Source organism: Vicugna pacos, chromosome 6, assembly GCF_048564905.1.
Source record: "Vicugna pacos chromosome 6, VicPac4, whole genome shotgun sequence".
Taxonomy (NCBI): domain Eukaryota; kingdom Metazoa; phylum Chordata; class Mammalia; order Artiodactyla; family Camelidae; genus Vicugna; species Vicugna pacos.
Window position 1 is genome coordinate 15,288,728 of NC_132992.1, and position 23,964 is coordinate 15,312,691.

General features: G+C 43.7%; 1 protein-coding gene across 14 annotated transcripts in view; it reads right to left on the reverse strand.

The window, feature by feature from the left end:
- Positions 1-23,964, reverse strand: part of GLDN (gliomedin) — a 293,878-nt gene that overhangs the window by 37,809 nt on the left and 232,105 nt on the right. For 13 of the 14 annotated variants that reach the window (XM_072962427.1, XM_072962426.1, XM_072962439.1 and 10 more), the window contains 2 exons: positions 23,474-23,651; positions 19,641-20,625 (listed from right to left, as the gene is read on the reverse strand). In XM_072962427.1, the coding sequence (XP_072818528.1) occupies positions 19,641-20,303 (663 nt within the window). In that variant the 5' untranslated portion in view covers positions 20,304-20,625; positions 23,474-23,651. The remainder of the gene's footprint in view (positions 1-19,640; positions 20,626-23,473; positions 23,652-23,964) is intronic. The other variant, XM_072962438.1, reaches the window with a different exon arrangement.

Consider the following 23,964-nt stretch of genomic DNA (forward strand, 5'->3'; position numbering starts at 1 on the left):
GGATAAGGTCCATAGTGGCGGTAGGAGGTCCCTCCCAACCCAGCCACACTGGGACACAAGGAGGACACATTCTGTGGAAACAACAGCGGCCACCCTGGATGTTAACATGAAGAACTGAGAGCGTGGGCTTAGCGCACCCCTCTGTCAGCACGTTGCTGAGGAGGTGGAGTCATCTTCCCCAAAGAAACACTGTGGGGCATCAGGGGCATCTCCAGTGAGAAGACTGATGCAGCAATGTTCAAGGACAGATCACACTGCATGGGGGCTTGTTTCCAGCCTTGACAGTGCACGGCGGTGATGGGAGAGAAGACAGTCAGAATGCGTCCCATTAGTGGCCTGACCAGACCTTCCAGTTTTCTCTCGGGACTAGCATAACTCATGGAGCTTCGGCAATTCATGGACAAGGAAGGGATCCCCAGAGAAGAATAATAAACCTCTTGCTAATCTGGCATCAGATGGCTTGAGCTGGCTTTAATTCAAACTGAAAATAGGTGGGACAAAATTTGGCAACCTCTAAGAGAAAGAAACGCCGGGAACTGGAAAACTGACTTGTAGGAAGATTATACAAGGATATCTGGACAAGACTGCTCTTTGCAATATTGTTTGAAATGGTAAAAGCATGCAAACAACCTAAATGTTCATCAGTTAGGCACTTGTTAAGCAAATGTAAAAGAGTGAGGTAGACCTATGTGTATCAATCTGGAAGGACGGCCTTGGCAGACTGTTAAGTGATAAAAGCAAGATACAGCCCAAGCCACATAACACAATATAACTTTTTGGTTGACAAAGAACATCTAGATATGTCTGAACAAGCACAGAGAAAAACTGGGAGGGTCAGGAACCAATTTACTGAGATTTTTTTCTCTTGGAGACTGAGGCTAGGAGATAAAAAGTGGATTTTTCACTTCTTGGTTTGTATCATTTTAAAAGATATGTTGGGATTATGGGCGATTTTACTTTCCTGTGTTTTTAGCAAGTCAAAGAGACAGAAGAGAGTGTGCAGGCATTATGCGACTCCAAAAAATGGGTCTAATGACCCAGCTTTCCCTGGGAACCCAAATAACTGTTGCTTCTAGACAAATGAACATAGAATGAACTAGAATAGTCATCTAGTCTGGTGATTTTCAAATTATTCATTAGTCATAAGATTTTTCTTTTGCCAAATCCCCAAATATAAAACAAATAAAATGGAGCTTCTCTGGGTTTGGGGTGGGGTTGTTACTTATCCGTAAAATGAGAGGGCTGGACCAGATAGATGATTTCAAACTCTGCTCCCATGGGTGGGGGAGGAGGGGGGTCGGGGGGCGGAGGTGGGAAGGGACACCCAGAGACCTAGAGTCAGAGGAGGAGGGGTGAGAAGGCTGAGGGCCAGAGAAAGCAAGTGAAGAAGCTGGCCCAGTCTCCCCCAAATGGCTTCAAGAGCTGAACCCTATTTTTCCCCACATCTACTTTTTCATACTGCTTAGGCTTTGCAAAAGCAATTGTCTGAAATTCAATAGGAAATGCAAATTTTGGCCTTAGTTTACTCTGAATATGAATAAGAGATTAGCTTTTTACTAGTTGAATATGCGTCAATTGCAGGAAATCTCTTCTGTGCCAAAGTGAAAGGCTTAATCAAAAGTGTTTCTTCTTCATCAGAATGAATAGAGCTAAATGCGGTAGGCTGCCACCGCTCACCAGAACACAAAACCTCAGGTGGTTGGCTGGCCACCCTCTTTAGCTCCCTTCCTCTCACCTTTACTCTCAGGACTGATTCATGATAAAGTGAGAGAGCCAACCTGCCAGTCATCAGCAACTTGCTAAAATAATGTGTCCTGTCATGGCTTCTCTGAAGTTCCCCAACTACAGGTTCTGGTTTGCCCGGGGGGAGGGGGGGGGAACACTTTAAATTCCAAGCCATCTTTCAGATTTGACCTATTCTGTAACTTAAATTCCATTTTTCTTAGACAACTGAATACACTTAATGACTCTCCACAATTATGCAAATTGCTGTTATTATGTGCATGCAAATGATTCTTTAGAAACAGCTCCAGGGAGATGAAAATTAGCCTGTGATTGACTTGAGATTCCTCGGACTGAAGAGACAGGGCTTTGAATGTGGTGGCTCAGCTGCTAGAAGGTTAGCCCACAGGTGTTGGAGGACTCCCTCCTGGGGTCTGAAGCTGGGGTCAGCTACCCTGGACTCATCCCTGTGAAAGGCAGGAATTCACACTGGGATCAAGATGTGGTGATGACCATCTGCAATCCCCCACAGGAAGGTGGGCTGTGCCTTGTGTGGGGATGAAATCCTGGGGCACAACCTTCTTCCTACAGCCCCACAGGAAGATCAGCCAAAGGTCCAGGCATTTGTCAGCACAGATGAGGAAAACCCAGGCCATCCAGCATCAATGGCCTGGGGGCTGAGTGCTCCTGTCAGTTCATCCTGTCTGGGATCCTGAGAGCCCAGATAAATCCACCTTCCCCAAAGACCTCCATGTGACCGACTGCCCCTTTACAGCCCAGCAGCATCACCACGTGGCTGCCTGTTGGCACATTCTTTCACGCATCACTCTGGCTCCTCACCCAGGTGCGCTCTTATGGTGGGGACTGTTTCATCCTTTCCCTGTATGCCCTGTTTACTCATCTGGTCCCTTTCCCAGCATTAGCGTGGCATTGAGCACATAGTAGATACTCAATAAATACTTCATTACTGATTACTCACTCAACTGGGAGGGGAATGTGCTCTTCAACCAAAGACACTATTCCTTTTTGAGCAGCAGTTTATGGGAAACTGAACATCTAGTACATGGTTCCCTCCTTCTCTCTGTGCCTACTTGCTTAGGATAACTTTGTTTTGGCAAATACTCCACTAATCCCTAGAAAAACAGGGGCATGGAGATGCTGGGGTTATCCTATTAGGGTCCCTGAGATATGACTGTCCACCCCCACCCACATCAACATCACTGCAAAACCAGAAATCATTGATGTGCCCCTGGTCTGGAGGGAATAATGCATACCTTTCACACTGTCTTGAGCAGAGGCACCTACATGAGCTCTGCACCCAGGGCTGGTTGGGGCTGGGTCAGCCAGGCAGAGACTGGGGCTCTGAATGAAAAGGCATCTCAAACATCCGTGAAAATGCACTGCCTTGGGGAAAACATGCTATCACCAGCTCTGCTAAAAGGAACAGGATAGGGCAGAGCCAGCCTGCCCTCTGAGGAGCAGGGTCTCAGATGACTTGTCCCTAAGGCATGGATTTTGCTGAGTAGGTTCTGAATTGCTGGAGACAGTGCAGCTTCCCATTGCCCTCCTTCTCACCCTGCCTCAGTCATTGCCCAGATTCTCTAATAAAATGCTGGACAAATAACTAACAAGTCATGGTTTGGAGTCCATCCACAGCCGTGGCCAGCCCTCTTGCATGCGAAGGCTGGGGAGTCACAGATGCTGAAGCAGCTCAGCTTGGGCTCAGGCCTCCTCAACAACCCCAGTTGGAAGGAGCAGTTCTAGCAAATGTCCTCACCCGATGTCTCTGGCAAAATAACTTTTAGCTGGAATCTGGGGTGGGGAACAGTCCAATATGACATTCATTAACACTGGGGACACCCAAAAAATGCACAGGGCTGAAAGGTGTGGTGTAAAGAGCATGGATTTTGGAGTCAGACGTGGCTCAGTCTGATCTGAGTGTCAATTCCTTCACTCACTGGCTCTGTGACCTTGAACAGGATGCTTTACTTCTCTAAGTCTCAGTGACCTGTCTGTAAATTGGGAATAATAATGATGATAATAATAGTGGCCACTTCGTAAGAACCTTTTTGACATACATACCTAGAACTCTTAGCATAGTTCCTGGCAAGTTTTAGGTTCTCAGTAAATGTTATAATCATTATTAAGGGAAAAATACTGCAACATATGTAATATACAAAAAGCAAATAACTATCCTACATAAGGGGTATTTGTAAATTAGTAAGGAAAAGATTTTAAAATCCTAATTAAAAATGAGCTAAAACATGAATGAACAAATCTCACACAATGAGAAAATTTCAAATCACCAATAAACGAATGAAAAACATTCATCCTCACCATAATCAAATAGCTGCATCCCTTCCATGGTGTGAAATGAATGAATGAAATGAAATGAAATGAAATGTACACAGAATGGGAGTAAGAGCAGAAGAAAGATTAGTCAATTTGAAGACACAGCAACAGAAACTAGCCAAAATGAAGCATATGGAGAAAAAAGACTTAAAAAGCAAACAGATCATCAGTGAGCCATGGAACAAATTTAAATGGCCCAATCTATGTGTAATTAGAATCCTTGGCTGGCAGGGTGGGCAGAAAAATATTTGAAGAAATAACAGTAGAAAAATTTCCCAATTTTAGTGAGAACTATTAACTCGCATTTCCAACAAGCTCAACAAAGCACAAGCAAAAGAAACATGAAGAAAAGGACACTAATAAAACTGCTTAAAATATGGAACCAAACTGGATAACCTAGAGGAGATGGACAAGTTTCTGGAAACATACTGTCCACCAAAACTGAATCAAGAAGAAACTGAACACTTGAACAATCTGATCACTAGAAAGGAAATAGAAATAGCAATTAAAAACCTCCCTACAAATAAAAGTCCAGGACCGGAAGGCTTCACCGGGGAATTCTACCAAACATACAAAGAAGAACTCATACCAGTCCTTCTCAAACTCTTCCAGACGATTGAAAAGGAGGGAATACTCCCAAACTCATTCTATGAAGCCACCATCACCCTGATACCAAAACCAGGCAAAGACACTACAAAAAAAGAGAATTATAGGTCAATATCACTGATGAACATAGATGCCAAAATCCTCACCAAAATTTTAGCAAATAGAATCCAACAACACATAAAAAAGATTACACATCATGACCAAGTGGGGTTCATCCCAGGGACACAAGGCTGGTTCAACATACGCAAATCAATCAATGTAATACATCACATCAACAAGAGAAAGGACAAAAACCACATGATCATCTCAATCGATGCAGAAAAAGCATTTGATAAAATTCAACACCCATTTATGATAAAAACTCTCACCAGAGTGGGTATAGAGGGAACATATCTCAACATAATAAAAGCTATATATGACAAACCTATAGCCAGCATAGTTCTCAATGGTGAAAAACTCAAAAGCTTCCCACTAAAATCTGGGACAAGACAAGGATGCCCACTATCACCACTCCTATTCAATATAGTCCTGGAAGTCCTAGCCACAGCAATCAGGCAAGAGAAAGAAATAAAAGGGATCCAAATTGGAAAAGAAGAGGTAAAAGTGTCATTATATGCTGACGACATGTTACTATATATAGAAAACCTAAAAGGTCCACAAAAAAGCTACTAGAGCTGATCGAAGAATTCAGCAAGGTAGCAGGTTACAAAATTAATGTTCAAAAATCAGTTGCCTTTCTTTACACTAACGATAAATCAACAGAAAAAGAAAGTAAAGAAACAATCCCCTTTAAAATAGCACCCAAAGTAATAAAATATCTGGGAATAAATCTAACCAAGGAGGTGAAAGAATTATACACAGAAAACTATAAACCATTGATGAAGGAAATTAAAGAAGACTTTAAAAAATGGAAAGATATTCCATGCTCTTGGATTGGAAGAATCAATATTGTTAAAATGGTCACACTGCCCAAGGCAATCTACAGATTTAATGCAATCCCTATCCAATTACCCAGGACATATTTCACAGAACTAGAACAAATCATAATAAAATTTATATGGAACCATCAAAGACCTAGAATTGCTAAAGCATTACTGAAGAGAAAGAAAGAGGCTGGAGGAATAACTCTCCCAGACTTCAGACAATACTATAGAGCTACAGTCATCAAGACAGCATGGTATTGGTACCAAAACAGACATATAGACCAATGGAACAGAATAGAGAGCCCAGAAATGAACCCACAAACTTTTGGTCAACTCATCTTTGACAAAGGAGGCAAGAATATACAATGGAATAAAGACAGTCTCTTCAGCAAATGGTGTTGGGAAAACTGGACAGCAGCATGTAAAACAATGAAGCTAGAACACACCCTTACACCATATACAAAAATCAACTCAAAATGGATTAAAGACTTAAACATAAGACAAGATACAATAAACCTCCTAGAGGAAAACATAGGCAAAACATTATCTGACATACATTTCAAAAATTTTCTCCTAGAAGAAATAAAAGCAAGAATAAATAAATGGGACCTAATGAAACTTACAAGCTTCTGCAGAGCAAAGGAAACCAGAAATAAAACAAGAAGAAAACCTACGGAATGGGAGAAAATTTTTGCAAGTGAAACCGACAAAGGCTTGATCTCCAAAATATATAAGCAGCTCATACGACTCAATAAGGAAAAAATAAACAACCCAATCCAAAAATGGGCAGAAGACCTAAACAAGCAACTCTCCAAGGAAGACATACAAATGATCAAAAAGCACATGAAAAAATGTTCAATATCACTAATTATCAGAGAAATGCAAATCAAAACTACAATGAGGTATCACCTCACACCAGTCAGAATGGCCGTCATTCAAAAATCCAAAAATGACAAATGCTGGAGAGGCTGTGGAGAAAGGGGAACCCTCCTACACTGCTGGTGGGAATGCAGTTTGGTGCAGCCACTGTGGAAAACAGTGTGGAGATTCCTCAAAAGACTAGGAATAGACTTACCATATGACCCAGGAATCCCACTCCTGGGCTTGTACCCAGAAGGAAATCTACTTCAGGATGACACCTGCACCCCAATGTTCATAGCAGCACTATTTACAATAGCCAAAACATGGAAACAACCTAAATGTCCATCAACAGGTGACTGGATAAAGAAGAGGTGGTATATTTATACAATGGAACACTACTCAGCCATAAAAACCGACAACATAATGCCATTTGCAGCAACATGGATGCTCCTGGAGAATGTCATTCTAAGTGAAGTAAGCCAGAAAGAGAAAAAAAAATACCATGTGAGATCGCTCATATGTGGAATCTAAAAAACAAAAACAAAAACAAACAAACAAACAAACAAAAACAAAGCATAAATACAGGACAGAAATAGACTCACAGACAGAGAATACAGACTTGTGGTTGCCAGGGGGGTGGAGGGAGGGAAGGGATAGAATGGGATTTCAAAATTGGAGAAAAGATAAACAAGATTACACTCTATAGCACAGGGAAATATACACAAACTGTTATGATAACTCAGAGAGAAAAAAATGTGACAATGAGTGTGTATATGTCCATGAATGACTGAAAAATTGTGCTGAACACTGGAATTTGACACAACACTGTAAAATGATTATGAATCAATAAAAAATGTAAAAAAAAAACTGCTTAAAATATGCAATGAAGGGTAAATCTTAGGGGCGGCCAGAGGAAAAAGACACAATCCATAGAGAGGAATAAGACTGCGAACAGCAGGCTTCTCATTGCAAACAAGCAAGTGAGAAGATACTGGGGTGACATGTTTCAAGTACTGGAAAGAAACCATTTTCAACTGTATATGCAAAACAATTTTTAAGAATGAAAGCAAAGACTTTTCAGACATTTTCATGACTACCTATATTATTTATGCTCCAGCTAAAATGAACCACCTGCTGTTCAAGAGCTTCCTTACCTTCCCTCTCCTTCTGAAGCCCTGCCCAGCTCAGCTCAGATACCTCCTTCTTGAAACCATTCCTGATTGCCCAAGTGAGATGTTATTCTTACTTCTCTTAGGATCCTATTATCCCTTGCTTTGTGTCATAAGTGTCTGAGGATCTGTCATTTTCCTCTCACTAGCCTATACATTCCTTGGGGACTCCTTTCTTATTTTTCCCTATAACCCAAAGATTGCACCCACACTGCCCAGATCAGGCACTTACCATTTGTTATACTGACTTACATTTTAGTTAGTCACTAAAAAGTTTCTTTTAAACTTCTTTCCAAGATATTTCTAACTGATTGAGAAGTACTTATTTATTCATTAGCAAATACTCGATAAGTCAAGTCCTGTGTTTATAAAGGTAAGACAAACACTCTAGGTGCAAAAAGCTTGCAATATGATTCATTTTATTTGGTTGTTTATAAAAGACCTTTAAATAAAATAATCTGGATTTAGGGAGGAGCAGACAGACTCTTGGTTAGAGCCTCTCTGTGTTCAGGTAGTAAGTATTGTCATGCTCAGCATCTCCACTATTTCCTGGGTACATCTCTAACCGGGACCCCTCCAGACTCTGGTATGCAGCTGCCTCTTTGACCTTCGTCGCTTGGACATCTAATGGAATTCTCAGTGTTAACATGTCCACAATGGAACTCCTGATATTCCCCTTAAATTTGTTCCATCTGCAGTTCTTCTATCTCAATTAATGGCAATTCTATCTTTCCACTGCTTGGCCACAACCCTTGAAGTCATTTAACTCTTTTATTTCCCCCCCTCATACCTCATATTCAAGCTGTCAGCAAATTCCTTCAGCCGGGCTGTCAGACATATATGGACACTCTCCACTTACCCTCTCTACTGCTACCACCCTGGCCTCAGACCCTGTCTTCTTTCCCCTGGATTATTGCAACAGCTAAATAAATGGCCTCCCTGCTACCACTGTCCACCCTCCCCACACACAGTCTAGTCTCATCACAGTGATTCTTTGAAAAGGTAGGTTGGGTCATATCACTCCATTGCCTAGAATTCTCCAAAGACTCCCCAAAAAGGTCAGTGTCCTTACAACAGCCTGCAAGGCCTTACATGAAATGGTCCTCTTGTCCCTCCTTCCCCCAGTTCTCTCTCTGACCTCCTTCTTTCTGCCCTCTCCCACTTGCTCTGCTCTAGTCTTCTTGCTGTTCTGTGAGCTCTCTGGACACTCTCCCACTCAGGGTCTTTGCACTTTCTGTTCCCTCTGCCTGAAAGCCCTTCCTAAGAGATCCACATGGCTCACTCCCTCACCTCCTTCAAGTTTTTGCTCAAATATCACCTTCTCAGTGAGGGCTTCCCCACCCACAGGACTTCCAATTGCATCTTCCTCTTCCTGCTCCCTAATCCTCAACCCTGTCTCATTGTTCTCCTTGGCACTTATCACATTTCTAATACTGTAGATGATTTATTTATTTACTCTGGTTCTTGCCTGCCCCCTCCCTCCAAACATAAACTCCAAGAGGATGGGGATTTGTGCGGTTTGTTCATACTGTTTCTTGTGCATCCACAGTAGTGCATGGGACATAGTAGGTGCTCAGTCATGACATGCTGAATGAATGAATGAATGAACCTCTGACGGGTAGAGAAGGCCTGTAAATCAGTCTCACCAGCCCCTGACACTAACTCCTATTTGATGGATAGCATGAATTTCTAGGGAGGACTTTAAAAACTACTCTAGGACCCACCTCCAAAACTGTTAGTATGGCAAGAAACTAGATTCAGAAACTGGAAGATACCTCAGTCTATATTTGTCCTTGTGGAGTTGTGGATGCATTAGTAAGTGAAGAGGTTGTCAGCTGAAAAAAAACGCACAACCTAAAAACTCAGGATTATTCCGTGGATTTACTGAGGACTTAAGCCTAGGATATAGCCTCTCAGATAGCTCTGAAGGACTGTTCTAAAGAGGTAAGGGAGGAGCCAGTATATACAGGAGTTTTTGCAAAAACAAACAAACAAACAAACAAACAAAACCCAGGTAGTCAAACATCAAAAGATTATTGCTAATTCGAGAAAAACCAGACATCTCAAGATAATGAATTTAGTGCTTTTCTATGTGTGGGAAGATGCAAAAGTCCTTTGATACACACCTTAACCATAGGGTCAGTATCCTGTTTTTCTCCATCCTGAATCCCCTCAGGGTCACTGTTGGGCTTGATGCTGCAACATCCTTTGTTTACTGATATGGCAGGTGACAGTCCTTGTCCACAAGTTATTCATCAAATACCTCACTGCAAGGAGCCGTTAAGATGTATTTAAACAGATAAAGTGACTAAAGGTGACAAGTTAGAGACCAAAACTGTACACAAACAAAGTTTTAGTTGTGTGATACAGACAATAAGTGCTAATAAGTGTAGAAGAGGTTAGGGGTGCAAGCGATGAGTGTTTTGAAGCGAGCTAAGAGTCACTTGTCTCCCCCAGGCCTCTAATAGGGGAGTTTTCTGAAGCAGGAGTACTGAGGGAATAATCTTTCATAACAGTTAATAACAATATTTTGTGCTCATATTGTTCCTTTCAACAAGCATCTTCAGATAACTTTATATTTTTATCTAAGCATTCTTCAGCTTATAGTCAGAAAAGTATACATAAACCATAGCTAAGTAACTTGTCCATTGTTGGGCTAATAGACAAAGAATTAGTCCATTATCCCAAACTCTGCCCTTTGGCATTCTTTGTACATAGCAAAAACATTTGTGAAGATATTTTGTCAACCTACTCCCTGCTCAGCCCCCTCCTCCCTCTGCACAGGGAACAGCTTCAAGTGGTTGGCCAGAAAATATTTGGAAGAGGACCTTGGGGTGAGATGCTCAACCACAAAACAACAACTGATGCCTGTTAGCATCAGAACACTGGCTGGATGGGACTGATGGTTAGACAAACATGCTATGCTGTGGGTTAAAAAGATTTGGTCAATGAATGAATACATGAATTCGCAACAGACATGAATAAAAATAAAAATATTTGCAAATTATGTTTAGTATGATTTACTTCCCTAAATCCAATATCCAAATATGTGTGTGTGTGTGTGTGTGTGTGTGTATGATCCATGAACCAGAAAAATGACTATCTGGGAAACATTCTTTCTAGAGGTCTGTGTATTTCCCTGATCACACAAGATTCTAAATGTTGGAGTATTCCTAGAATCTGTCCTTTCTTTGGCAAGTTTTATTGATTTAATCTTTTTTTTTTAATTACAAGGCTTCACTATTCCCTGAGGTACAGAAAGGAGGGATTTGAAAAATACTAAATATCAGTAACAACAAGCTAAGACATATTGAGTTCCAGGTACCATGCTAAAGACTTCACATGGATTATTGAGTTGAATCCTTATGTTGACAACTAAGATAGATACTGCCATCATTGCCTTTTTAAGGATGAGGAAACTGAGACACAGAGAGGTTGAGTGACCCGTTAAAGGTCACACAGCTAATAGGGGAATGAGGAGTAAACATAGTGTGATTCCAGTGCTCATTATAAAGGCTTTGGGGTCTGCCTTTTACTTTTTAGACTTGTAAAGACCTCTTTCATGGGGAAGACAGATTTCTTGGAAGCAGGAAATTCCCTGATTTCCCTTTCCCAGAATACTCTCTCATTCCTTGGTTTTCCTCCCTCTTTTCCCTCTCTTTTCATTTTGCATTCAGTCTCAAAGCAAATTCAACATCCTCACTTCTAAACTAACCCACTTTAGTGTTTCCTCAATTCTGCCCATGATGCCACCATCCTTCAGAGTAGTAGGTGGATCTGGATCAGGTGGCCCTTTTCTCTTTCTTATATCCAATTAGTTACCAAGTTCAATTCATTCTTATTTCTTGGTATTTCTAGGATATATATCTTCTTCCCCATTTCTGATGCCACCACCTTAGCCAGACAGAATCGTTTCTTGCCTGAACTAATACAGTAACTTCCTAACTTTCTTCTTGTCTCTGTCTCTCTCCTCTGCAGTCTCTGCTGCATTGCACCACCAGACCCATCCTATAAAACCACTTTCTTTATGACTGACCCCTGGAAAAGGGTCTAAATTTCTCCAAATTGCCGATCAGATTCATTCTCAACTTCTCAAAAGTGGAAATTCTAGTCTATCTCTAACCTAGCCAACCCTAGTTCCCTTTCCACAGCCCAAACTCCCCAGTGCAGGAAGCTTCTTGCTCTTCCAGTCTTGTACCATGCTCATTCCAGCCACTAGACATTGGCTTAAGTTACGACCTGCACTTGGAATGATTTGCCCTCCTTGCCTGCTCAGATCTCACCAACTCTGCATCACCCACTCCAAGGTCTGTCACCTCCATGAAACCTTTCTTTATCACTTTAGTAAGGATCGATTTTCTCTCTTCTCCACTGCCCTGATGCTCACTGTAAAGGATTTTTGTCTAAAGGTGTCCCTGTTCAGAGGGATTGACTCCATGGGTCCTCAAGTGTTGCCTAGAGGGAGAGGACATTTTCCATCTTTGAGTGAAAAGAATTCCAGACTCCAATACTAATCCATTAAGGTACTGAAAAACCGGGGAATAATTCTGCAGTTGCTAGTTGATCACTTTAGTTTGGGTAGTTATCCACATCGCATTTCCAAGTACTTCACAGTTTTCACATACAGCCCAGGCAGGGTCTCCAACGCTCCCAGCACTTTGATGAGTACAAGGAACTTTCTGAGTGGCAGGATTGAAGGGGTTACTCTATCTATTGCATTCAGAATAAATTTTGCAAATAGCATTTTAAATGATCTTTAGTTGGCCTTGTTGTTTTAACTCTACCTTTCAGTAAAGAAAATTATGTCTTGAACTTTAGTTAAACTAGGAGTAAATTACATCTACTTAAAATATAGAGCTGTTAAAACCAAAATTGCTACATAAAAAGAGCAACTGATGGGCTGAAAAATGCTCCCTTTGTATCAGAATCACAACCTAAAAGCTTCGGCTTGTTTTACACCACATGACCTTTCGTCTGTAGATAAAATGAATGTAAATTAAGCTTGAATGTCAACTAGATTAAGCCAAGGATTTTTTTGGTAGGGGGAAGGGAAGGAGAGTTTGAGGAATGTAGAGAAAAAATGTCTTTTTTTCTTCCTCCCGGATAAGTATGTTTTATCAGATCTAAAGACTGTCTTGATGGTTGACACAAAGGTACCCGCACCCTGGAGAACTTGAGACCCCTAGGAAGTAAACTGCTCTCTCTTCTTAAAAGTTCTTTCTCTTTCACTCTTTTTTTTTTCCCCTACCTTCCACTCACATTTTGTCAGTTTTCTAAATGAAAGTATTCAAAACTTCTTCTAGGACTGCCACCAGTAGGAATCAAGAGAAGTGAAAAACAGCTACACCAGTCAGAAAGCGGGTGAAGATGACTCTCTCTTAGTGGGTGTCATCAGTGGCCATGAAGAAGGGGTGAGGTCCCAGGAAAGCCAGAATTGCTGAAGAAGCCCTGTGGTCATATCAAGGCTAATTTTGTTTTGTTTTCAATGACAAGATGATTTAGGTTGGTGTGATGCCAATCTAGGCTCCAAGAGGCCAAATATTACCCTTAAACAGCAGCTGATAAAAGCACATATGAACAGACAACTTGGCGTTCTGAAGGAACTGGAGATAGTAACCCAGAAACAAGATGCTGAGAGCATGGGGCAAGGAGGGCTAATGATAAAGTAACAGTGATCAATTTCTGTAACAGCAACAATGAACACTTACTGGAATCCTGAATATACCAGGTGCTGTACTTTACCTGTATCATTTCTCTTAAGCCTCTTAACAACCCTGAGAGATGCATACTGTGATCTCATCCTTACAGAGGAGGAAACTCAGGCTTGGACAAGTTAAAAGACTTGCCCAAAGTCGCCAGCTACCAAGAGATGGCCCCAGGATGTGAATCCATCTGACTCCTGGGTCCATACCACTCATCAGCACAACATACCCCAGGGAAGTATCAGGGAGAGAGAATTTGGCTGGGAACTTAACCATGAAGAAGGAATTCCAGGTCACTCAAGTTAAGGGCAGACACACAATGGCTGAAGGTGGCAGCAGAACCACGTGGAGGTGAGCCTGGGCCAGTCAAAGAGAGACTGTAAGACAAGGGCACCGGGGAGGATGAACAGCCCCTCGGCACTGGGAGACCCATGAACTGAGAAGTTGTTTTGGACCTCACCCAGAAAAGGTCCTCCACCCAAGGATCTCTCAGCCTGTGGTCTAGTAGGCAGTGGTGCAGAATGACAGGCAGATCTGGGGGGTTCTGCTGTCTCCCCAGAGTGGAGTGGTACTTTTCCAGAGGGGCACGTGGTTTTGAGTTCCAAAGGGAAGTATCCATTTTATCCCTGGCATATGGCAGTGAACGCTGAAAGAAAGGCAGGGAAAAGCAGATAAAGATGAGAATGGACAATGAGAGGGAGTCCATCCTGTTCAGGCTGTAAAGGCTCAGCAGACTTGTCCCACTGCCCTCACCTCTGCTGCTTTGGCTAAAAAGAGACTAGGAGCTTTCTGATAGCTCCAGGATCTAAGAGCAGGTCCAGACAGTTTAATGCCATTCATGCGGTCAACACAATTTCCTTGTCCTCATGGGTCCAGATGCTCAGTCTTGAACCACTTATTTCTTACAGAAGTACTTAGAGAATCATGACAACTATACATCTACACTGAATGTTTCATTTGCATGTTTACAAAATATGTGTCAGTGAAGAAAGTGTCTGAAGGATGTGGCTAAGGGGCCACCTCTCTCTGGTCTTCCTCACATACCATTGTGACTCGACACACATGTTAGGTATATGGATGTGTTCACAGTACCAACACCAGATGCAGTCTCAGCAGAGATGTGGCTTCAAGTTCTCTCTTCACTGATACCTGGAAATGACCTCTGACATGCAGACTGACCCCACAGCGTCAGGTGTGACACCCCAAGTGCCCACAAGCACATGCGGAAACCCACCTCCCAGGCTCTGCACGGGGGTTTACCACTTTGGCTGCCCTGCCTTTTTTTGTTCTGCTGTATCAAACCTCTGAACTCTCAGCAGGGCCCACTCCATACTGCAGGACCTAATGGGGTGTAAGTCTCTTCCCTTCAGCTGAAGAGGACAGGTGGAATGTGAAACAAGACGTAGATGTGGGGATAAATGGGGAGTTAAAAGCTGTCCCAAAACTGACTTCTCTTGACTTAGGAAGTCAGCCCAGAAGGAACAATGCTTGAAGGCCCGCTCAGCTCTACAGCCTCCCTCCAGGGTGAAACTACATTCTCAGGTCAACTCTGCCCTCCTTGGGGGAGGTCTTAAACCCCAGGGTTAATCTAACGCTAGAACAATGCTAATTTAGTACCTGGGCTCTCCAAAGGAACAACCCCTAGTATTCCCTCCGTTCTCATGGGTCACTGTCTAAATGAGGGGCCAGCCAGCTTTTTCCGAAAAGGACAAGACAAAATATTTTAGGCTTTGTGAGCCATATGGTCTCTGTTACAGCTACTCACTTTTGTGGTTGCCATGTGAAAGCAGCCAGAGACAGCACATAAACAAGTGGGAATGGTGGTGTTCTAATAAACTTAATTTATGGTTACTGAAACTTGAATTTCTTATAATGTTCACATGTCATTAAGCATTATTCTTCTTGCGGCTTTCCCCCTAACCATTTATAAATGTAAAAACCTGCCATGTCATGAGCTACACAAAACGAGCAGCAGGCTTGATTTGAACTTAGGCCACATTTTGTTGACCCCGGTCTAAATCCTCAGCTTTTACATGATGGAAGTGACCCAGTCCAAGGGGTGGGAAAGGCAGGTGACCCCGGCCAGAGCGCACTTAGGGCCTTCAAGGAAATTCAGCATTCATGCAAACAGGAGCTGTGACTACAAGTAACGTGATTTTTGTCCCCTGTAAGCAAGATAATGTACAGATCCATATAAGTGCCTCGCAGCAGTCATCATGACATCAGCGCTGTTTGCTACAGCACATTATTGCTTAACATAACTGGAATCTCCTCCTTGAGAATGACCCTCAGAATCGGAGCACATGCTGCTGAAAAGCCACAGTGACAGCAAATCTCCAGCCATGGAAGGTGGAGTTGATGTTTAGAAACAGCCAAAAACAAACAAAATGAAACCCAAACCAAACCAACAGCAGAAGACCATCTCCACTTAACCCACATTGGTAACAATGGCACAAATAATACTGTCTTTTCAGAACTGGCTGGGAAAATCAGTGGGGCGGGGCTGTGGTGGAACTAAGTAAAGCTATTTTTGGTTCGAAACCACTCATGATTATGAGAAGCTTGCTGCAAACTAAGCTTGGAAGTCCTAGCGTGGCCTCTCATAATGTGAGTGTTGTTTGGCCAACACACTGTCAGCCAATTAAAAAGCATTTTGGCGGAATTTTTGTCAATACTTAAAAGCCAAGAAATTTCACATAAAAAGTCAGGTTTTTTACTTCTCTTGACAAAATCAAACGATCAGGTAGAGGGTTCTCGTTCTTGTGCAGCAACCATCAGCTAAAGCCTCCCCTTCAGAAAGAACGCATGAACCTCAGGCTGGCACAGTCCCGCCTGTGCCCTACGGCCCCCTAGCCTGGTGGCAGCTGCCATGAAACCTTGTGCTTATGGCCTTTCCATACAATAAGAGTAACGCAGTCACATGGTTCAAAAGTCAAAATAAGATACAAAGCTATGCAGGGAAAGGCTAATTTCCACCTTATACCCACCCTCCCTAAGTAAGCACTTTCGTTAGTTTCACTTATTTTTTTCCCCCTTCTTCCTTATGCAAGGTAATACAATATATGTTTTTCTGTGACTCGTTTTTAATCACTTAAAATATATCCTGGGGATTGTTCTAACAGCCATACATAAAGAATTCACTCATTCTTGTTTTATCTGGTATCTCAGTGGGTGTGTAGGTCAGTTTACTTAACTAGTCCTGTACCGATGGACATGGGTTGTTAATAGTCTTTTGCTTTTACAAACACTCTGCAATGAATGACTATATGTGCATATGTCATTTCATAGGTGATACAGTCTGTTGTGCAGGACAAATTCCCACAAAAGAGATTACTGGGTCAGAGGGTAAATGTACTGGTAGTCTTTCGGGGCATTCCCAAATTGCCTTAAATTTAGGTTGTACCATTTTGTACTCCAAACAGCAATGCAAGAGCGTGTCTATTTCCCTCCAGCTTCCGCAACAGGATGTTGTCAAACTTTCAAAGTTTTGTCATTCTGACAGGTGAAAATTATTTCAGAGCAGTTGTAATTTGCATTTTTAAACCAAGGATTCTTCTCTTACATGTTTAAGAGAAATTTGTAATTTTTTCCCTGAGAACTCTCCATTCCATATTCCTATCAGATTCCTATTTCTGTTGCAGATTTCCCTATTAAATTTTTTTTTTAAATCAACTACTAGGAGTGCTACATATATATTCAGAAGATTAGCCCTTTACCTATGACATGAGCTGCAATTATTTCTTTCCAGTTTGTCATTTATCTTTTGCCTTTATTTATGGTATGTTTTTTTTTGTTATTTGCCAAAAGTTTTGCTGTGGTTGTGTGGGTTTTTAAAATGTGGTTAAATTCACTTATTTATTGTTTGCAACTAGCTTTTGAGTTACAGTTTGAAAGAAAGGTATTCCCCATTTCAAGATTAAAAATGAATTTACTCGTATTTTCTTCTAGCAGTTTCAGAGTTTCACTTTTTAAATGTAAATCTTCAATGTAAAGCATGTTAAGATGCACATGGTGAGAAGTAAAACTTTCTTCCTACTGGGTGCTCAACCCGAGATCTCAGGCAGTAGGCTAAAGCTACCAGGACATCCGTAAGGGTGAGACTTGAAGAATGAGATGAGAGAGCGCAGCTGATGGGAGAAGGAGTGAGAAGAAGGGTGGGGAGGGAGTGGAGACTAAAAAGCAGCAGCATCACCTGCAGGAGCTCCTGGCAGATGGGTTTCCATTAGTGGTCTAATTCAGCGGTACCTGGGCTTTCTTTTGTTAACTTTTCTCTAAAGTACCCACTTACATTGAAAGATTTAATGTGTTTGGCTGTACCAAACTAACTGTACTTAAGTAATAATTAGTTATGTTTTAACAAAATTTCTTTTAACAAAATTTTAGCTGCCAACCAGTTTCTGGTCAGAATGTGCTAACCAGAATTACCATGCTGAGTTGATGTACTTTCAGCCAAAAGCACAGAACTCTGAAGTATCGGTTGGCTTGAGAAGGCTCATCTTGGGTAAATGAGCCATTTTGGAAGACTTTTTGAAACGCTGAAATTAGTCTGAATATAGCAGTGTAACCACTGCTCTAGAATAGTGCAATTCAAAGTGGTTCTCAGACCAGTAACACTGATGTCAGTGGGAGCTTGTTACAAATGCAGAATCTCAGGCCCCAACTTAGACCTTCTGAATCAGAATCTGCATGCCTTCCTGATGACGGTCAGCTTCAAGTGGGTTGAGTTGGGGATAATCTACAAATGCTTCTCAGCCTGATGAATGTAATGTTTCCGTTCTTTGACCTGCAACAGAGCAGGTGGTGGTAGTTAAATCTAGCTTTCAGATTGACACAGAAATGAGTCTCTGTTGCGTTCTCTTGAGTTAGTGACTGAACAGGTTGCAATTTGGATACACAAGCCTCTACTGTAAAAGCAGGATTAAAAATATAAAACATTGTTGCTCAGATGCATCCCTCTTGGAGGGTTTCAAAACCCCCTCAACATGCGTGGTGGAGAGCCAAGAGAAAGAGTGAATTCCCCTAAGAAGATTTCTACATTTTACAGAAGTCTTTTTGAAATTTTAGCTTGGGCTTAGATTTTTAAATCATAACGTGGATAAAAAAACGAATCCAGGGATGAAAAATGTGATCTTTCTCAAAATATGTGTTTGAAATGTGTAGTACTTCCACGTAGTTTCAAAAGCACTTCAGCTCGTGTAAGATAGTTAAAAGCTTCTATGGTAACAGGATAAGTGGATTTATCTTCCAGAACCTAGGATCTTGAAGTATACAGCTCACACTTGACTAGAGGTGATGGAACTGAAATCTTTGTAATTTTAAAGTGAAATAAGCCCATGGTGGTTGTAATGGATAATGAAATGGAATAGGCAACTATAATGTGATCTAAATGTAATTGTTTAGATAGTTACTGAATTAAAATCAGCAAAAGCAGAGAAAGTCGAAACTAGAAAAAAGATTTTTGAGCCTTTGCTTTGAAGACGTCCTTTAGATCAGTGTTTCTTAAATTTTGGGGGGTGGGGGGAGTACAATGGAGTTCCTTTGAAAATCTATTGAAAAGCTATGGACTCTCCCCAGACGCACGCGCCTGTGAGAAAACACATTGACATTTTCTAGAGTCACACAGACTTCTTGGAGCCGGTAGGAAGAACCTCAGCTTTGACACTGCACTTAAAGAAAATTGCTCTATGCTGATTTCTCCCATTTGTAACCGGTTTAGATTCGAGTAACTTCCTCCGCAAAAAAAGATCCGGGGATTGTTAAAATTAGGGCTGACTGTCTTTACTTACACCAAAACTTTAGGTGGGCAGTCTCCTGGGGCTGGGCTGAGGCCATATGAAAAGCCAGACTACTAGATTATGCCAGGGAAAGAATCCGTTTATTGAAGAAGCCTGTGCTCTTTCAGAAATGTTACCTCTGTGTTCTCAGGGGGCCCCTATCAATCGCGCAAGCAGAGACCAGGGATCGCTGTGGCTCCTGTCACACCAGGAGGTGAAAACTTGTGTCCAAAGTTAGGAAGCAGGCTCTTAAAAACACTGCCTACTCCCCTCATTTATCTGCAGATGAACGACGTCAGAGGTGGAAGACTTACCCCTTCACCCCTCCCCCACTTAGCAGACGAAGAAACTGACCCTAGAGGGCTAAGGTGCTCGCCAAGGTGACCTCCCCAGCTGGACTCACACCCAGGGCCTCTCCCCACGGCACCTCGCCGTCTGGCGAGGGAAGGAGAGGACGTTCGGGGCTCTCTCCCTGCACTGCCGGCTGCCCATCCTGACGGGGGCGCCACAGGGAGTCCAGCCCCCGCCTACCGGCACCATGGAGTAGGTCATCATCATCAGCATGTCGTGGCTCTCGGCGCGGATGTGCTGCGAGGGCTCCCCGCGGTGGCTGCGCTTGTTGCGCGCGGCGCTCCCGGGGTCCGGGGGTGGCGCGGGCGCTCGACGCGGTGCGCGACTCAACTCCGCAAGGAAGGCGCTCAGGGCGCTGTCCTCGCGCTGCTCCCGGCCCCGCTGCGCCTCCAGCGTCCTCAGCGCCGCGCTCAGCTCGCGCCACTGGCACAGCGCGAACACCGTGCCCGCAGCATTGAGCGCCGAGAGCAGCGCCACGGCAGCCAGGGCTCCGCGCATCCCCCAGCCCGCGCCCCGGGGGCCTCGCTCCCCGTCTCGTGCCATGTTCTCTCTGCACACCTCGGGTCGGGTAGGGCTCGGCTGCCTCCCGCCCGGGGAAGCCTTTATACGCCGTGGGCAAGCCGTGGGCTGGTGGCAGCGCCGTGAGTCACGCCGCCCTTTGGCCTGACTGGCAGGGCGGGTTGGGGACAGTAGTGGTGGCGCCTGAGCAGCCCGGAGGGACAGGCGGGTGGAGAGGGGGAGCGAAGCAAGTGGCGACAGCCCGCGGAGGAGGGGTGGGCAGGGCTCACGCTCCCAGTGCCCGGCCAAGCATACCAGCAAACCTGCTTCTCGCTCCATTCCCATCCCCCACCTCCCGCCTTGCCCGTGGGCATTGCTGTGGCCCAGACGAGCAGAACAAGGGTCAGCAGACTGAGGGGGAGAGCAGGAATTCTTAGGGCCTGAGAAGTGGCTGGATTCCACCCCTTCCTCCCCCGACACTGCCCTCTCTGGAGAAAAGGATCAGCATGCCCAGATGCCAAGGCGTGTGCCCACTGTCCCTGGGAGGTTTGCGCTGGGCTGGGTCCCAGGCTGCCTATCATTCCTCCTTGCAGTCACAAGGCCTTATGTGGCCAGTGAAGACCCCACTCGATCTTTCCCAGGCAGGTGGACAGAGAAAGGGAAACAGCTGGCATTGGAGGGTTAAAGGAGCCATCCATCAGAATCAGAAAAACCCAGCCCTCTCTGGCAAGCATCTATGAAGGGAAATTTTTAGGATGTGACAGGCCAAGAACTCTACCATGAGATCCATATCTGGAAGGCAGCAGAGTGATGAGAAAAATAAAACTCCAGAGTGGACATCAGGAGACCTGGTTCTAACCCTATCCTGTTGCTACAAGCTGGGGGGCTCTGAGCATGTCCCAGGACCACCCTGGACTGATTCTGAGGTGCTTTCTGGCTGAAGGGTTGGAACTCTGGCCAGGCCCCTTCTGGACCTTACTTAGCCTGTCTTACTGGAGGGGGCATTTGCCTCATACCTCCTGGCTACCCCTCCACACCCCCTCCTTTTTTGCATATGCTTGCTGTGCCTCAAGGACCACTGTTCCCCCAATGCAGAGTCACTTCTCAGTCTCCTCAGAGGATCTCTTCACTCCCTATCTTTCTCAGCTTTCTCTATGATGGCTCTGCCTTCCTGGGGCCCCAGGGAAGTGGTGTGGGAAGATCCAACTAGAAGCCAAGATTTTGTTTCCACATCCCATGATCTCAGAGGAGGAGGTGGTTCCCTGCCATTGAGCCAGCTGGAGCTGTCAGGGTTCTATGTCAACGTCTGGATTCCTGACTTTTAATTGGGATATTGACCAATTTGCATATTCTTAAAAGAGCACACAGGATGAGGAATCAAGAAAGTGTGAAGGTCCAAGTGGTTTATGAAGGACCTCAACTATGGGGACATGATATTTGGGAGGGGATGGAGGTGACCCAGACAATGTCATCTAGTTCCTCCCGACTATAACTTACTATGATCTATTGAAGAATTGCCATATATCGTCACGTCTTTTCAGCTAGGCTTAGGATGCCAACCATCAGGCTTAAGACTGATGGGGAGAAGCTACAGGGAGATAAGAGTTGGAGGTCAGCCCCAGTAAGATCTTCATTTAATTCACTAAAATTTACTGAACAGTTGGGCACAGTAATGGGTGTTGGAGGTACAGAAATGAACAAGACAAGAAGCTTGTGGTTTGAGCAGTTGGAGTTCCATGGAGCTTCCTGAGCTTTTCTTTATCCTAATGTTCATTACAGTTATTATTGCCTGACCTCCTGCCACCAATGCCCACCATTAACAACAGAGTCTCCAGCTCCTGAGGGAAGGGGTCACATCTTGTGTAGCCCTGTCTCTCTCAACACCTAGCACAGTCCCTGGCTTGAAATAGCCACTCAGTAATTACTTGTTGAATGAGCGAATGAACAGATTAATGAAGGAAAGGCTGCTTAGTGAGGGCATGTCTGTGTGAAACGATGTGTGCGTAGTGGTGGTAGGGCTTCAGAATGCAACTCTGCTTATGCTGCAGAACTGGCCCCATCTTCCTTGGAAGGCTGCCTGTCCAGTGGTCAGGAGAGTGAGTGGAACCTGATACACACCTCTCCATTCCCTCTAGTTCAAAGCCCACAGCCAGTAGAAGGAGCGAAGTTCCAGTTCCTCTTGGAACCAGCCAGGCTTTATCTGACAACCTCAGGCCAGGATGCTGCCCCTCTTGGGATACAGGATTCAAAAGGCTGTGGTATGCACAGTGTGCTGGATGGGTGGAGTGCTTGAGATATTGCCCTGAGGCCAAGAGAGGGGCAGAAAGAGGGCAAAGGAAAAGCCAGATTTCCTTCCACTTGACTCTTTTTGTTAATTCCCTCTCCAAGTCTTTCTGTGTAAGAATGTGGTATTTTACAAGGAACAAGAAGGGTGGGGCATGTTGCTATGGTGTACAAGGCAGTTATCTTCACCCATTCTCCTTCATCCCCAAACAGCTGTATCCGAGAGGCTGGCTTTGCTCTATTCTCTGTCTCCTTTCTCCTCTGTCCTCTCTTGATAACCTCTCCTATGGATCTGCCTTTCTCTTTCTCTGGCCTGTCTCAGAGTTGCCCCTGTTTAAGGTCTAGCTCTGAGCCCTCTTCTTCATCAAGCCTTGCCTTCCGTGCCAGCCTCAAGGTTTCTCACTCCCTGAAGTCTGCAAGCCCCAGGGACTAGGAGGTAATGAGCAAGGCCTTTGGAATCAGATGGACCTAAGCCTGAAACTACTTTTTAACTATGTGACTGGGTACATTACCCAACTTCTCAGAGGAGACTCAGAGGAGACTGACTGATCAAATTCATGTAAAGCACTTCACATACAGTAAATGTTCAGTGAACTTCAGTGCAATTGGCTATGGGCTGTCTCAACGTGCTGACACTCATACACTACTGTGCCCTGTGCTGTTGACCAGCTTCTTAGTTCTTCCAGATCTTAGTTCTTTAGTTGAGTTATAGTATGCTTAAGGAAGAGATCTCTCTTCACTGTGTCCCTCACAGCAGGGGCTTGTGCCAAGTAGGAATATTTGATTAATTGATTGTTGACTTTTTTTCAGAAATAGAACTTTGTGTGGCTGGTAAACATGGCCTCTCGTCTGAATACAGTGGCTTTGAATACAGTTGGTTATGTGGGGCCCTTCAATCTCTGGCTTCCTAAGCCTCCTGAGACTTTTTGAGAGGCAGATACATCCGTGTAGGCTGTCCTGCCTAGGATTCTCTGTATGAGCTGGTACATTCTACTTACTATTAGATAATAAAGTTAGCTATTAATCTGGCCTGTTTTTTTGACATAGGGAGCTCAAGATACAGTGTGGGGTAGAGGGTATAGCTCAAGTGGTAGCAAGGTCCTGGGTTTAATCCTCAGTATCTCCTCTAAAAATAAATAAACCTAATTACCTCCTCCCTTCCCACCACCAAAACTTTTTTTAAATAATTAATAATACAATAATAAATAAATAAAGTATTTTTAAAAAGATACAATGAGGACATAGGGAGATATCTGAGTTTTCTTTTCTGGAGGCCAAAGAAGACAAGAACAGCATGTGCTATCTTCACAATGAGAGGTAGGTTTTTCCATTAAAACGCAGATGCTTCATCTCCAAAGGTTAAATAGGATGGTCCTTAAAAAATGATTCCAGCTGGTTAACTTTAGGGCCCTGGAGAATAAAATCTAATTCAAGAATATACTCCAACTTTAATTCCATGGCATTTCCACCTGACTGTGAAGTGAATAATTTTCATTTACTCTAAGGCCTGGAACTTGGGTATTTTGGTCCAAAGGTTGGCAGCTATGCTGTGACTTTTGATGATGCTTTGCTGCCTCTCCACCCCTGCCCTTCCCCTTTGCCACTGGTTAAGGAGAAAGTTTCTCTACTAATTGCCAGCACGTATATCTGCCCAACTGCTTCCAGGTTTAACTCCCCATTTCTACATTTTAACTCCAAGAAACTTCAAGTCACCAGACCAAAA